The sequence below is a fragment of the Danio rerio genome, chromosome 21 (assembly GCF_052040795.2).
Source record: "Danio rerio strain M-AB ecotype USA chromosome 21, GRCz13ab, whole genome shotgun sequence".
Taxonomy (NCBI): Eukaryota; Metazoa; Chordata; class Actinopteri; order Cypriniformes; family Danionidae; genus Danio; species Danio rerio.
Window position 1 is genome coordinate 2,964,282 of NC_141041.1, and position 17,156 is coordinate 2,981,437.

Below are 17,156 nucleotides of genomic sequence, written 5' to 3' on the forward strand. Positions count from 1 at the left end.
TTTTTTATCAGACGCTCACCGGTTTGACTTTCATTCATCGTTATGCATTGTAAAAGCAGCCGCTCCATTTTATTTGTATTTTTTACTGACATGCATAAACTCTGCAGGTGTTTATGCGTTTCAGTAAAATGCAGAGTACCACTCTATTGATATTTTAGCACCGCCAAAATATCAATTGAGTGACACAACAACAACACGGTGAATGTTTTTGAGTGGCCCAGCCAGAGCCCAGACCTAAATCCTATTGAACATCTCTGGAGAGATCTTAAAAAGGCTGGACATTGCCGCTTCCCATCCAACCTGATGGAGCTTAAGAAGTACTGCAAAGAGGAATGGGCAAAAATCCCCAAAGAGAGGTGCGCCAAGCTTGTGGCACAATATTCAAAAAGACTTAAGGCTGTAATCGCTGCCAAAGGTGCATCAACAGAGTATTTGGCAAAGGCTGTGATTTTACAGGGTTTTTTATTTTAAATAAATTTGCAACAATTTCAAAAACTCCTTTTTCACATTGTCATTATGGAGGATTGCGTGTAGAATGTGGAAAAAATAAATTAATTTCTATTCTATAAATTAATTCTATTGCATTACTAAAGCTGTAGGAGTAGCTGAAAAGCATTTAGTCTGAGATCCACCAGTCAGGGCTTTACCGCTGTCATGTAACAGTTAAATAAGCATCCATTTGTGCAAACCCTACTAAGCACAGCCATCCAGATGATGTTCAGGCATTTCTTTTTGGCTAACCCTTGCGGGAAACCAGCACTTCCCCTTTTCACTGCCAGTTAAAGCAGAGCGTATTTTCTCAGAAATGCAAGTTAATCCTGATCGGCTTAAAGTGAAAGTGAAACTAACAGTCTGAATGTGATAATATGAGAAACACATTTTCTACGAAGCCTATATGCATGAGCTGACTGCATTTCTGAAAAAGCAGCTACATTATTGACTTTAAAAGATCTAATTCATAACAGTTTACATCAATAAACAAAATGAAAGTGTAAAAACTGTGTGGTTTGTGTTTTACAGAATCTTGGAAGACTAAGGGAGAAGTAGTTTTTGCTCAATCAGCTTAAATCCTTCAGATAAAGCGGTAGTTATGGTACGTCTGCAACTGTATTTGTTGAAAACATGTCAGTCAGACCTGCTTCTTTTTGCATTTATTAGACAGCAAAATACTGTATATATCTAAATATTCATAAACGCACGTTATCTTCAGCAGCACAAATGCATGTCTTACATTATAGATAAACAAATATTAACAAATTAAATGAGTTTATGCGTAGAATAAGAAAAATACCTGGCAACATTATCAGAAGATTATTGTTTTTTTTAATTAATTTTATTTTGAGGCGTCAACATTAGATAGTTTAAAGTGAAAGTTAAGATCAAATATTTTTAAGTTGGTGCTTGTCGTAATTATATTTACTATTGTTGTACTTTTATTTTATTTTATTAATAAATTGAATGTTTTTTGTGTGTATTATGTTTGGTGAACAATTTTGTGTGTAAGAAACAAAATGTATTATTATTACTATAATTATTATTATTATTATTGTTATTATTACTATTATTATTATTATTAACAATAATAATAATTCCTAGCATATATATATATAGCTTTTCTATACACTCAAAGTGCACACCAGCTGATTGGTGGAGAGGAGACAGAGTGAAGATATGCCAATCATGATATGGGGATGGTTAGGAGGCCATGATGGACAGAGGCCAGTGGACAAATTTGGCCAGGATGCCGGGGTTAAACCCCTACTCTTTTTCGAAGGACATCCTGGGATTTTTAATGACCACAGAGAGTCGGGACCTTGGTTTAACGTCTCATCTAAAAGACGGCGCTCACTGAGCAGTATAGAGTCCCCATTAATATACTGGGGCAATAGGACCCACACAAACCGCAGGTTGAGCGCCCCCTGCTGGTCTCACTAACACCACTTCCAGCAGCAATAGCTTTCCCTTGTGGTCTCCCATCTAGGTACTACATATGCTTAAAAATAAAAAGTTTTTTTTATTTACAAATGTTTAGTTCTTTGTACTGAAAAAAACAGCATAAATATATTCAGTAACAACATAACGTTTTGCAGAAACTTCTTTACAAAAAACAAACTAACATACATTCTAGTGTCAAAATTAACTACTTTTAAGTCAAAAATAAGATTTAACGTTACTAATTTTATGTTATTTTTATTGTTGACCTTTTATTTTGATTATTTCAATTGGATGTTTTTCCCCCCTGTATTATGCTTGATGTTTTGCATGTAAGAAATAAAATGCAGAATTAATATTATTATTATTATTATTATCATCATCACCAATATATACTGACCCAAGATGTTAGTTCTTGTTTATTTAAAGAAAACTTTCAAATATTAAAAATAAAGTAAATGTCTCCTGATTAAAGTATGTTTAGATATTTGTACTGATAAAATTATTCAGTGACAATATTTTTGGCATTAACATTCATTTCAGGAGCAAAAAATGCATCTCTTGTTTTATATATAAACAAATGGTTAAACATTCGACAAGTTTATGCTTACAATAAGACAAATATCTGGCAACATTAGCCCCTTTCACACAGTGATACCGGTAAATATCTGGAAAATTTCCGGAACGACTTTACCGGTGTATTCAAAAAAGCGCTGTTCACACAGGCGAGGACGTTACGGAAATTTTCCGGAAAAGTGCATTCACACATCTATTCCAAAATACCGGTAAATTCTGACATCATTAACCAGAAATGAGCTTTAAACGGCTGCGCTTGTATTTGTAAACATTGACTATATTACAAACTCTGTGGATGATCAATATTGTGAACAACTTTCGCAGGATCACTTTCGCATGTCGAGATGTTCATACACTGAAAAAAATTATTCAAAGATGTTTCCTTGGATTTACTCAATTTTTTTACGTTAAGTGGTTGTAAACATTTTATTTGTGTTGAATTTGAACAAACAAATTAAGTTGAACATTGTTAAACTTAATTTGTTTGTTTAAATTCAACACAAATAAATTGTTTGCAACAGTTCTGCATGCAACACTTTTTTCAGTGTAATATGTGCGTGTGCAGGCGCTCACAGGCTGAAAGGGGCTATTATCAGAAACAAATAATGTTTGTAAAACTGTTAAGATCTTTGGAATTAAAAAAAACATTAAAAATCCAGTAACATGACATTTTGCAGAAGCAAAAAAACAAAGCCTAAAAATGAACTCATTTTATTCTAATCAAAGATAAGATGTAACCTTACTGATTTAACCTACTTTATGTTATATTTACTATTGTTCTATTTTTATTTAGATTATTTCAATTGAATGTTTTTTTCCTGACCTGTACTATGTTTGATGTACAATTTTGGGTGTAAGAAATAAAATGCATTACTAATATTAATATTATTATTATCATCATCATCATCATCATCATCGATATACATTTACCCAAAATGTTAGTTCTTATTTATTTTAATAAATTTGCAATAAGTAAATGTATTCTGATAAAGAATGTTTCGATATTTGTACTGATAAAAAATATTCAGTAGCAATACATGTTTAGGGCAAAAACATTCATTTTAGGAGCTTCATTTACATGTAAACAAATGCTTAAAATAAGAAAAATATCTGGCAACATTATAAGAAAAATATAGTCTTTAATTACAATTGTTTAGACATTTATTTTGAAATACAACATAAAAATATTCAGTAACAACATGACATTTTGCTGAAACGTCTTCAGAAATAAACATAATTTCCTTTAATTCAAGTCAAAAATAAGTAATTTAACGTTAACGATTTTATTTAACGCCTCTTATGGCCACAAAACGTATTTTATTAGTTAGCAATAGCAACAACTGTAGGCTACAAGTCTTAATAATGTAGTATTGAATAACCATGATCTCATTTCTCCTTTCCTGTACTTGGTCTTATAAAAAATTTACAGCTGAATTAACGTCTTGCGAAATGTTTTGATATGCAGCCAGACGACTCCCATTTACTGACAAACAGAACATACGGGAAACCAAAACATTCCCAGGAAGCGAAAGCAGATTTATCCTCCCGAGTTCAATTGCAGAAATATTTTTGCATATTTGCAGCCAGACACGCTCTTACAATCACTCCATATCTCATTCACTCTCCTTCAGCTTAGTGCCTTATTTATCAGGGGTCACCACAGGGGAATGATCCGCCAACTATTCCAGCATATGCTTTACACAGCGGACGCCCTTCCAGCTGCAACCGAGTACTGGAAAACACCCATATTTATGAGGGGTCACCACAGGGGAATGAACTGCCAATTATTCCAGCATATCCTTAACCAAGCGGACACCATTCCATCTGCAATCGAGTACTGGGAAACACCCATATTTATTAGCAGTCGCCAAAGTGGAATGAACCGCCAATTATTCCAGCATATGCTTTATACAGAGGATGCCCTTACAGGTGCAACCGAGTACTGGGAAACACCCATATTTATCAGGGGTCACCACAGGGGAATGAACTGCCAATTATTCCAGCATATGCTTTACCCAGCGGACGCCCTTCCAGCTGAAACTGAGTACTGGGAAACACCCATATTTATCAGGGGTCGCCAAAGTGGAATGAACCGCCAATTATTCCAGCATATGCTTTACACAGCGGATGCCCTTCCAGCTGCAACAGAGTACTGGGAAACACCCATACACTCTCACATTCACATTCACACACACACACACACACACACACACACACACACACACACACACACACACACACACACACACACACACACACAATGGCCAATTTAGCCCCTGGTGGAAACCCACGCAAACACGGGGAGAACATGCAAACTCCACACAGAAATGCCAACTGGCCCAGATGAGACTCGAAGCATCAACCTACTAGCTATAAGGTGAAAGTGCTAACCACTGAGGCACCGTGCCATACCATTGTGCATTAATGAAGTGCGCCTCACACAGGTGAGTGGGCTTGACAAACCACCTGTAGAAACACTCTTCTCACTCTCTCTCTCTATATATATAAACACAGCTCCTTTGTATAATTAGCACTTTGTGTGTACATTGCTCCTTCTCGTTGAGTCGCTGAAAGCCTCCTCACAGTCTTTGCAAATACGAATGCATGCATCATCATGTTGAAGACTCTTCAGGTTTATGAATGAGATGCAATACAGTCCTGACGGTTTTCTCCAGGTTTGGACAAACTCCAGGACGTGATGTTATTAACACTCGACACGTCTGATGGTCCTTTAAAAACTCCTCCAAGTCTTTATTTCCCTCTTGATAATCATCGAGGATCAGCAAACAGTCCTCCGGCCCTTTAAGAGACTGCTTTATATCCACTGGTCGTTCATGTTGAACGCTGGAGTTGATAATCTGATTTAAATTCCCTTTATTTTGGCTGCAGTGGAGCAGCAGGAGCAGACGGAGCCGGCGGGTGTTAAACGGGTCTGTCTGGGAACGGGATGCCCAGCTGTAGGACAGGATTTGGGTGAACGTGGTTTTCCCGCAGCCGGAGTCTCCGAGGAGGAGGAGAATCTGCCCCTTTTCAGGAATGACGGAGCTGATGTTTACGCAGTGGCCATCTCTGGAATGGAGAAATGATGATGTGGTTTAAAGCAAACGTGAAATCAAAACAAACCATATTGATTTTGTTGCCGCACATTGCTAGCTTTGTGCTGAACATTTCATTTGTGCATGTTAAGAAGAACAAAATGTTGTAATCGAACGATGACATCTGCACTATTTGTTCTTAGTTAAACTCTCAGAATAGGTCTGTTTGAGGTATTGGGCGTGGCTAACATACTTAACCACGCCCCTCCAGCTGTCAGTTTTGACAACAAACAGAAATGGTGAGCAGCAGGGGTCCGTTATTCGTACCTCGCTTAAATGATCTAAGATGATTTGGCAGATCCTGGATCTTTTAATCTTGATAACTGATCTCTCGCTAATTTGGTTCTTCAAACAAGTTCGTGAATCAGATTAGAATGTCTGGATAAACTGATCTGAGATCGCTGCGTGTGTTGTGAAGGTCAGATCTATCGATCCTCGAAATCATGATCAGCAATGCAGCGATTGGCTGACGGCACAGCAGTGTAATGACATCATCTGATTAATATTCAATTATGCATGCGAGCAAAATTACATCAAATTAGCAGTAAACGGTGCGTTAAATATGACACTCAATAACCTTTCACGATTGTTGTGAGCTGCAGGCTTCACACTTTCATGTGTCAAGAGTATTCATCATGTATTTCAATGCAAATCAATGTATTTAGTTCCACATTTAGAAAAGATTTTCTTTATTATAGTAGCCGTTTTTTAATTGGTGTAAAGAATAACTGGTTGTTGATAAAAGCATTTTCATATTGGTAAAGGCGTCTGCAACTTTTGTGAAGCATCAAATCACCGTCATATTAACTATCAAAACATGTTTATGACTGCTAAAATGTATTATTGCTTTAAAAAAGTGACATATTGTGCATGTTTATTATACACTATTTGTACTAAAGCGATCTAAAAAGTTCATATCAATAAGTTTTCTCTGTGCACCACCAGGTGGCAGTCTTTGTACTTTCATTTCGAGGGTGCAGATTGTATAAGTTTTATTAATATATATCATTATTTTATTAATAACTATTACTTTATATAGCCTATGTAGTTAAAAATAAGTACCATTTTCCCAAGTGTATATAACTACTACTGTAAGAAAATATCAGAATTCGGAACAAACTTTCTGTATTATCTTTGCTTGAACTGAGCCGATCTAATCCTGTTTATATGAATTGAACCTGCTCCCGATCAGGTTTGACCTAGCAGAACTGTTGCTATGACAACAACTCTCGGATCAGCTTTGAAGAACGAAACGATCCCGGATCATGTCAAATCGTCAATATCCAAATCCAGCTAACTGCGTAATCCACGTACGGAGAACGAACCCCAGGACTCTGTTTAGTTGTATTAACACTCCCCAAACCCGTTTACCCATCTTTTTAAATAAAATGCCTACTTTACTACATCCAATCAGCTCGCAGTAAAAAAAAAAAAAAACAAATAAAAAAATAAAGCCACGCCCACTGTTTCTCATTTAATACTCGCGTCATAATAATAACAGCTTTTGTAGACTGTAAGATGGAGATCAGTGGGAAAGGTGTTGATTGTGGTGAAATATTCAGTTATGACTTACTGGAAACACTGAATTTTAGTTTATTAATAAATTAATATAATTATTAGGTAGAATATGTACGCATGTATACACTTAATATGTATTTATTTTACATACACAACAGTTCCGTATGGTCCTCGAATCTGATTGGCTGATAGCCGTGAGATAATATCAGCACTCGTACAGCCTCTTCACCCATGTGTATTGCTCCATGCACACGAGTGGCAAGCAGAGGACTACAGTTTGACAAATATTGCAGCTGTTGGACAACACAATGTACTTTTGAAGCTTTTTAGGACAGAATGTAGTTGTTTAGATTGCAACTATGCAGTTTATTTATAAAGATAGAGCCTATTTTACATATTTATCATTTTGGAGATTCAGCACATTGGCAGCCAGTCTGTCATACTGAGCAGAGCAAAGACAGTTGATGTTCCACCACAAGAGGGAGACAGAGACAGCATGATACGTCCTTAGGGGAGAAAAGCAGCACTTTTTAGCATACGTTTAAAACTACAGCTGATTAAACCATTACAGAACAGGTAAGTGACACTAAGCCGATCTCTCTCTTTTGTATGCTGTAGTGTTGTATTTATACTATAGTAATCTGCTAGTGTTTGCTTTGGCTTTTTCAGGGTTAATTACTGTGATCTCCTGATTGCATCAGAGAAATACTGGGAAATCTCTGTAGACTGATGGCATTTCATGCTGTTCAGCCTTATGATCTTTAAATGTGAGCTGTTTTGTCATCACTTTAGACATTACGCTAGAGAATCATTCAAACACTAGCTCTACAGTGACGTTGGTGAATGAGTAACGGTGTCCGCTGTTCTGACATCAGCTGCAGATGTGAATGAATGGCGGAAGAAAGTAGGTCCTCATACAAAAGGTTTTTCCGACCCTCCATGTTTGATTTTCTTTTATAAATACATGATATACACACACAAGGGTAAAATTACAAATTTATTTTAGGGCATTAATTACTCTAACTTTCACCTAATTAACCTAGTTGGGCCTTTAAATGTCTAATTATGAAAAAATGGGCTAATAATTCTGACTAATTCAACTGTATGTACATGTGAGACTGTGTATGTATGAATAGTGTGTATGTGTGAGGGTATGTGTAAGTGTGTTTATGTATGAGTGTGTGAGATCTCTATCGTCATGCATAGTAATCTGCTAGATTTCTAAGAAGCTTTCTGTCATGTTTAACACACACACACACACACACACACACACACACACACACACACACACACACACACACACACACACACACACACACACACACACACACACACGTGACTAACCTGCTGTGAAGCTCATATGACCTCAGTTTCCTCTTCATCTCGCTCTCTGTGTACAGCTGGGAATACTGTTGTGTCAGTGAATCCCTCAGAGACGCAGTTTTTTCTGCACAAATTCAACACAAAAAAGTGTGTCACAAGGGCAGAAACATCATCACATTACATCCGACTCGAGCATTCATTACAGTCACATGCATCCTGCAGATGTTTATCACATGTGTCCTGCAGATTCATGTGCTTCAGAACAGGATGAAGACCTTTACAGACAGATTTATTTGCTCTTTACAGACAAATGAGTAAAAGCATGACCTTTACTGTTCCTGCTGAACTCAGTATGTGTGTGTGAGCGCGGGTTAATCATTAACTCATAATCATAATGAAATCCTAATATGGGGCTTTACCTGTTGGAGATTTCTCATGTGTGTGTGTCCTGTTCTCGTTCACTGTTAATAGCGCTGGAAATGAAATCCACATGAAAAGCACTGGTCAATAAAATGCAATGTATAAAGAGTTTATTGAGCAAAAGAAAGGATTACTTTACGCATATGTGCAGCAAAAGGAATTATACAGATGAATACCTAAATGTATTATTATATTTATTTTAAAGAGCAAGATTATGTATTTATAATATTACAATACAGTTTGATTAATGTAATTATTGTTACATAAATATATATATGAATATGAACTACTGAATATGTATAATATATGAATTAGATATAAATCGAACATATTATTTAAATATTTATACATGATTTATGTTAATCAATATTAATATTAAAGTAAATAAAAATAATAAATTATCTATCTATCTATCTATCTATCTATCTATCTATCTATCTATCTATCTATCTATCTATCTATCTATCTATCTATCTATCTATCTATCTATCTATCTATAATTTAATATACACACACACACACACACACACATCATACACATATATATATATATATATATATATATATATATATATATATATATATATATATATATATATATATATATATATAAATATAAATAAATAAATAAATAATATATTTATATATAAAATATTTTTAATATTATATTATTAATTATATATATTAATTATTTATTTTGTACCTTATATTATTATAAACATAATATTAATTGTATATATATATATATATATATATATATATATATATATAATTATTTATTTTTAAAATGCACGAGTAGATAAATTATTTTAATTTAGTTATTAATTAAATAATTATCAATAATATATTAATTTAATAATTGTTTTTATGTTGTTTTATCATGTTGTTTTGTTACATGATTTATCTTAATAAGATTATAAATTAAAGTAAATAAAAATGTATTAAAATAATAATTTATATACCTAAAAAATTATATATATATATAATATAATTTTTATCATTATAATATTAATTAGTTAAATATTAAATTAAATTAACTATTAAATTAGTTATTTATTAGTTATATAAATAATTTTTTAAATATTATATTGTTATATACATTATATTAATTATATAAATATTTTTTAAAATATTATATTATTATAAACATTATATTAATTATATATATTAATTATTTATTTAAAAATACACGAGTAATTAAATTTTTTTTAATTTAACAATTAATTAAATTATCATCAATAATATATTGATTTAGTAATTGTTTTATTTTGTTTTATCATGTTTTGGTTGTAGATTGTAATTAGATTACAAAAGTTATCAATAATATATTAATGTAGTAATTGTTTTATTAATTAAGTCAAGCTATTATGATTAAAAAAATATATATTATATATTATTAATAATATATTTTCTTGCTTAAAGACAATACATAAAGTGATGCATACATTTATAAACATTATATAATTTAAATAAAACTGTAGTATTTTATAATCATAAAAATATGATTATAATATAAGTTCCCATATCGGAATTGAGGTATTTTTGCCAGTGTTGCATGCATGTTGATTTTACAGCTCTTTTACAGTAACTTCACATCGATCATAACAAGCTCAATGACTTGCTGTAAATGATATAAAAACTCACAGTCAGTGTTGACAGAGGATGATTGTGGGAAGAGGTAAGCACATTTAGAGGCTTCGTTTCTTCTGTTTTTCTGACCTGTCAACAGATAAAGCAGAGGTCACACACACGTTTATATGATAGTTTATTGGAACTCACTCATGACTGCGCATTAAAAGAGGAAATGAAACAGCATTTTTTTGCATAGTAATGATTTTATAACAATCAGCTGTTGACAGAAACACACACACACACACACAAAATAAACAACATAAAATGCAACCGTCATGATTATTGCTGAAAAACGGGCCCACATTGCAATATCATTAATTATATATACTGTCACAACGTCAAAAACAATAAAACTGAATGCTTTTAATTTGATTTCAAGTTTTCTCCTCACGTGAGTGACGAATGTGGGATTTACCTGTGATATAACCTTGTTATTCTTTTCCTCATACACTGATGATAATACATCTACAAGATATTTAAATCACATGCTGCTGACTCACAAAACTAATCAATCACGACCTATTTTAGGAAAGAATCAAACACTTTATAAATAGTGTATAGAGGAATGCTTTGAAAATTGATCTAGTCTACATTGTCACATTAGATCAGATTAGATTCAACCTAATTGCCATTGTATAATTACAAGGTAACAAAATCCAGTTTAGATCTAACAAGTAGTGCTATAGCAGCAAGTGCAGGATATAGATATAAATTACAAAGTGCAATTATAAAAAATTATGGGTAATATTTACAGATGGATGTACCATGAGTATAATATACAAGACGTATTAACTAGAATCAGTGACTTACAATAGATGAACAAACTGTGCAGTTTGCTATTAATAATCAGGAATAAGCTCATTGATATGAACTTTAGGTGGGCATGGATTCTTCTTATCTAGATTAATCTCACTGTAATCTCAGAATAAATCTAGATTTATCTAGATTAAAATGGCTCGGTTGAATTCTGCCGAAGGCATTCAGAATATGTGTGCGACCCAAATAATAAGTCTTTGAGAACGGGTTTCTCAAGCCAGGTGGCGCATCAGACCAGGGGCACATCTCCTGTTTCCAAAATGCATCACAAACTGCTTGAGGAACTGTTCTACTGTGATAATTGGTGATGAAAATAAATGATGTTCAGTAAGATGTGCTTGTGTTTACTCACTGTTTATTCAGTTAAACGTCAATGTTGAGCTGTCGGCCTACATAAGCTTGAAACAGCCATTTTTGATGACCTAAATCTCACTAAAGACATAACTGAACTAAACAGAAATGGAATTAAGACATGTGGAGTATGCAGATATTAGTGGCATTATTGAAGTAAACACCGCGCTCAAACTAGTACCGTGATGTAGGACTTTTCACCATATTTTCCAACAAGATCCACACACACGGCTGTAAGTAAAGGGTCGGATTAACCAACGGGCATTATGGGCCCATGCGCACTTGGAGCCCCTGCGAGGGTGGAAAAATAGTGATTTTGGAGTGTCTATTTAGGCTAAGAGTAAATAGCGCACCTCGTTGGAATGAGCTAGTTAAATGATTCCCGCCCATCACCGTTAGATTGACAGAGACAGCACAACTAAAGAGCGCAACAGACAGCAGCGTGAGTGGCGTAGCTCATAAAGCGCATGGCAACATGTTTTGACACGATCGATCATGAACCCGGTTTGAATCCAGCGTCTCATAAACACGTTCTTCTTTTTGTACCCATTACATATCAGATTTTGCCTACTCTTCATCACGAGGAAGACAAGCAGGAATCATTAATAAGCGTGTGTATTATGGAGGACGCATCTCGTTTGCCCAGTTAGCGCGGTTCGTTTGGCATATGTGAACAGGGCAATCGCGCTCTGTTCCGCGCCAAAGTAATCGCTCTGAGATCGCTTGAATGAAGTGGTCTCGGCTCGATTGAAACGAACCCTGGAGCGGTTCGATTGCAGTGAGAAAGTGATCCGATCCGAGCGCGGTTATATCACAGTGTTTTATGGATATGTAATAGGCTTACGGCTATATGAAGAGAGAATTATGAGCATGGCGGGAAGTTTCGCGAGTCTCCGGATGCCCGCAAACGAGTGATGATCTCCCGGTAATCTCGCGTCTTCCTCCCGGTCCTCAAACAGGCATCGTCGCGCACCCTTCTCACCCCTCCCCACTGCGTCTCTCCTCAGACACGTCGCGCTCGCGCACCCTGTCAATCACCACCAAACCACCACCTCTCCTGACAGCTGAGCGGGACGCTGCAAAATAAACCCTGACCAATGTGAGGAGAGTTTACTCACACGTGACTTGTTTTAGCCCTTTTGGTCCGATTAAAAACTTTGCAGTGTGAAAGCGAACCGCTCCAAGAGCAAAGAGCAACAATGTAACAATTGTAATCTCTGTTTCGGAACAATTGAATCGATTCACAGGTGTGAAAGCACCCTCAGTTTCCTAGAACTGGATTAGAGAGGTGTTAAATCCAAATCATGTGCATTGTAAGTGTGTAGAAGTTATACATTAAAAATACCCTTAAATACACATTTTTAGTACTGCTTCAGTGAACTTGAAATAGTATATTAAAATCCATCAATGTTCACTAGTTGTATTAGTTTTTTTTTTTCAAAGTGTGCTTTAAATGCTTTAAAAATAAGTTAAATCTTTGTAGACTACAAATATATGTACTGTATATTATTTATTTTAATGTGGGCAATACATTACAGATTAATTGTATTTAAAAAATATTATATTAATCTTATTTTTTAAATTTAACTATAGAGGTGAGCCTAGGTAGGGGGCCTACAAGACATTGTGCCCAGGGGCCTCTGAATACTTAATTCGGGCCTGACACTCATGCACGCACACACGCAACAATAATATTAGCTTTAATAGACAGCTTGGTCAAACAAATGCGCGAATGTAGTCAAACTGTAGTCCTGTCGCTTTGATAACAAAAGCACAAGAACTGTTTGGCCAAGATTAAAGCTAATAATGTTGTAAATAATGTTCAATTTCTTATGCTGCGTTCACACCAGACGCGGCACGCGCGTCAAGCGCGAGTGAATTACATGTTAAGTCAATGCAAACGCGCGAATAGACATCCTGCAAAAACCCTGAATTGCGCGAATGGCGCGGGGCGAATTGAGCGTTTTGCGCGTTTGACGTGCTTAACGATCGTTTCGCGCGAATCTCTCGAATTCGAAAATCTGAACTTCAGCGTTCATTTCGCGCCGCATTAACCAATCAGAAGCTTGCTTTTGTGGGGGCGTGATTGTGACGTAGAACCTGTTGTCGGTGTTCCGAGGGAAATCCTCCAGCCTTTACTGACAACAGTTCATCAAACTGGGCTTGGCTCAGTCAGAAGCACCGATGAAAGTCTCCGTCATCCAGGTTCAGTTTCTGGAGGAGTTTATCACAGAGTTTTCACAGAGCTGGATGCACCTCTGAAAGGATGAAGTGAACTCAGACACGACCCTAAACGTATCGACGCTGTTTTTCCGTCTTCATAAAGCACATAAACACTGTTATTTTCTTCATAAAATCCATGTTAGCCATTTAGCTATGAAGCTAGAGTCTTCGGGAAGACAGAAGCCCTGCCCATCACGCGAATCCGCGTCTGTTCTGAAGTGAATTTGACACGCGAATGAAGCGGGGTTTGACACGCGAATGAAGCGAGTAAACTCAAATGTTCACGTAGCTATTTACGCGCGAATAGCGCAATTTATCCGCGCGTTCCGCATCTGGTGTGAACACAGCATGACACTGACCGATCGTTTGGCTTCAAAAAACCTCAGTGTGTCATCGGAAGCTATGGCTATTGATTTGGACTCATTTGTATGTGTTCATTTTTAATCTAAAAAACCAGTCACCACCCACTGCCATTAAATGAATGACCAAGGAGCATGAATTCAGCTCAGAATCTTCTTTATTGTTCTACTGAAGAAATAAAGTCACCGACATCTCGAATAACCTATGCGTGATTAAATTAACAGTATATTTTAATTTTTAGTTGAACAACCCCATTACTATAGAGTGTTTGTGAAATGCCGAGTTGAGTTTGTCCCTACAATTACTTTGAAAGAGCAATTCTTTCATAAGGAAAATGACTTCATGAGGTGTATTATTATTTTTGTGATCGGTCAGTATTAGTTGAGGTTAATTAAGGGTATTTAAGGGTAATTTGCAGGGTCATTCCTGCTTCCACATGTTCCAGTTTCAGAAACGCCACAGAGACAATATAAAAGCACAATAAAAAAAATCTAAATACCAGTCAAATGTGGAAGCATCGTGATATCCATCTTTTTTATTTGCTTTGTAAGCATATTCACAGATTAAATAAAAGCACTAACCAAAACACATGCACTTTAATGACAAAAGTCAAGACTACAAATATGTTTATGTTGCTTTAACCTACTATTTTTTAAGTTAATCAAGTTAAACTTACAAAAAATAGTTAAAACCTAATATTTTTTAGTCAGTTTGATTGATTGCAAGTTGAGATGACTAGAAAAGTTAACTTGATTAAACTAAGATTCAACTTTTACAGTGAACAATACATAATGTACTGTAGTTGCCTTAATTTTTTAAAGTTGAATCATATGGTCCTTTAAACTAAAATTACATTAAACTGACTTAAAACAACTTCAAAATTAAGTTGAAACATTATTAACATAGTTTAATAACTTATGATTAACATAAAAACTTTGCTATTATTTTGTAATGCTGTATAGTGTGTGAATGACTGATGTGTTATTCACCTGTGTCAGCTGACAGAACAAAAGTTTCTATTATCTTTTCTGTTTCCTGCAGATACTGAATAGCGGGCTTTCCTTCTTTTCAAGCTGTTTAATATCATATGATGTTGACTCATGTGTTTACTCTCTAAAGCAAACAACAAATCAATCAAGCGAAGCGAAACCGGCTACACTTAAAATATCAGATCAAGACACCAGTGTGTACAAAACTGACCTGCTTTAATGAACCGAGACAGAAAGTAAACAATTCACTGAATTATATTACATATTAAAGGGATTGTTCAGACAAAAATATTTAATATGTTATCATTTATTCAGCCTTCAAACACAAAGAAAGATATTTCAAAGAATGCTGGGGGAAAAACTGCCATTTACTTTCATTGTTTTTTTTGGGTCCCCACTTTATATTAAGTGTCTTTAACTACTATGTACTTACATCAAAACAATAAATACAATGTACTTACTGTGTTTATAATGTATTTGAGAGCACTTGTGGTGCTCTTGAGTTGGGATATAGGTTGGGTTATGGACAGGTTTGGTGGTATGGGTAGGTTTAAGTGTGGGTTAAGGTGTAAGGGATGGTCAACAGTGTATTTACTAATGTAATTACAGAAGTTAATTACAGATGTAATTACATTAATGTATTTAATCAAGCATAAGTACATAGTAAATACATGCATTTACACAATAAGTACATTGTAACAAACTATTAATTCCTGTTTAAGTACATATTAGTTAGGGCCACTTAATATAAAGTGGGACCTTTTTTTGTTCCTACTATGGATGTTAATGGATGTTTTTTTTTCAACATTCTTCAAAATATCTTCCTTTGTGTTCAATAGAAGAAAGAAATCCATAAGTTTAAAAACACTTGAGTGTGAGATGTTAAATTGTGAGAAAATGTACATTTTTGGGTGACTTGTCCCAAAATGGATCCCCATGGATCAACATTACAAATCAAATTATTTCAACATTATGCACCTTTTTTGTGATCAATTAAGTTGAAATCTTAATTAATTTAGATGCAACAAGATGAAGTAATTTCTTTTACTTTTTTTTTTACTATTCAGAAATGATGATTGTCAAAAAAAATAGCTATATAAGAGATACAAGTGAGCAGACTGTAAATCATCAGTCCTCATCTTGCTGGATTTGTCAGCTGCTTCTGACACTGTCAACCACCAGATCCTGCTATCTACGCTCGAGTCACTGGGCGTTGCGGGCACTGTTATTCAGTGGTTCAGATCTTACCTCTCTGACAGGTCATTCAGGGTGTCTTAGAAGGGAGAGGTGTCCAACCTACAGCATCTAAACACTGGGGTACCACAGGGCTCTGTTCTGGGGCCACTTCTCTTCTCCATCTACACATCATCTTTAGGACCAGTCATCCAGAAACATGGATTCTCCTACCACTGCTATGCTGATGATACCCAGCTTTACCTCTCTTTTCATCCTGATGATCGCTCGGTTCCAGCTCGCATCTCAGCCTGCCTGTCAGACATTTCACACTGGATGAAAGATCATCATCTTCAGCTTAACCTCGCAAAAACGGAAATGCTTGTAGTTTCTGCCAACCCGACTCTACATCATAACTTTTCAATCCAGATGGACGGGGCAACCATTACTGCATCCAAAATGGTGAAAAGCCTTGGAGTAACGATTGATGACCAACTAAACTTCTCTGATCACATTTCTAGAACTGCTCGATCGTGCAGATTTGCACTCTATAACATCAGAAAGATCCGACCCTTCTTATCTGAACATGCAGCTCAACTCCTTGTTCAAGCTCTTGTTCTCTCCAGACTGGACTATTGCAACTCTCTACTAGCGGGGCTTCCAGTTAACTGTATCAAACCTCTTCAGCTGCTTCAGACTGCAGCAGCACGAGTGGTCATTAATGAACCTAAAAGAGCACATGTCACTC

The 17,156-nt window shown here is 35.4% G+C and overlaps 2 protein-coding genes and 1 long non-coding RNA gene across 6 annotated transcripts in view; 1 reads left to right on the forward strand and 2 right to left on the reverse strand.

Moving 5' to 3' along the window:
- LOC147838686 (uncharacterized) overlaps positions 1-17,156 on the forward strand; it is a 1,589,207-nt gene that overhangs the window by 874,287 nt on the left and 697,764 nt on the right. The window contains exon 2 of the long non-coding RNA XR_015519845.1: positions 12,481-12,726. This is a non-coding gene — a long non-coding RNA (uncharacterized LOC147838686). The remainder of the gene's footprint in view (positions 1-12,480; positions 12,727-17,156) is intronic.
- cert1b (ceramide transporter 1b) overlaps positions 1-17,156 on the reverse strand; it is a 355,936-nt gene that overhangs the window by 179,982 nt on the left and 158,798 nt on the right. The gene's annotated exons all lie outside the window — the stretch shown is intronic.
- si:ch211-241b2.5 overlaps positions 3,628-17,156 on the reverse strand; it is a 30,449-nt gene continuing 16,920 nt past the window's right edge. For all 3 annotated transcript variants that reach the window (XM_087300512.1, XM_087300511.1, XM_087300513.1), the window contains exons 6-9: positions 10,509-10,583; positions 8,864-8,917; positions 8,466-8,568; positions 3,628-5,577 (exon numbers count right to left, since the gene is read on the reverse strand). In XM_087300512.1, the coding sequence (XP_087156638.1) occupies positions 5,121-5,577; positions 8,466-8,568; positions 8,864-8,917; positions 10,509-10,583 (689 nt within the window). In that variant the 3' untranslated portion in view covers positions 3,628-5,120. The remainder of the gene's footprint in view (positions 5,578-8,465; positions 8,569-8,863; positions 8,918-10,508; positions 10,584-17,156) is intronic.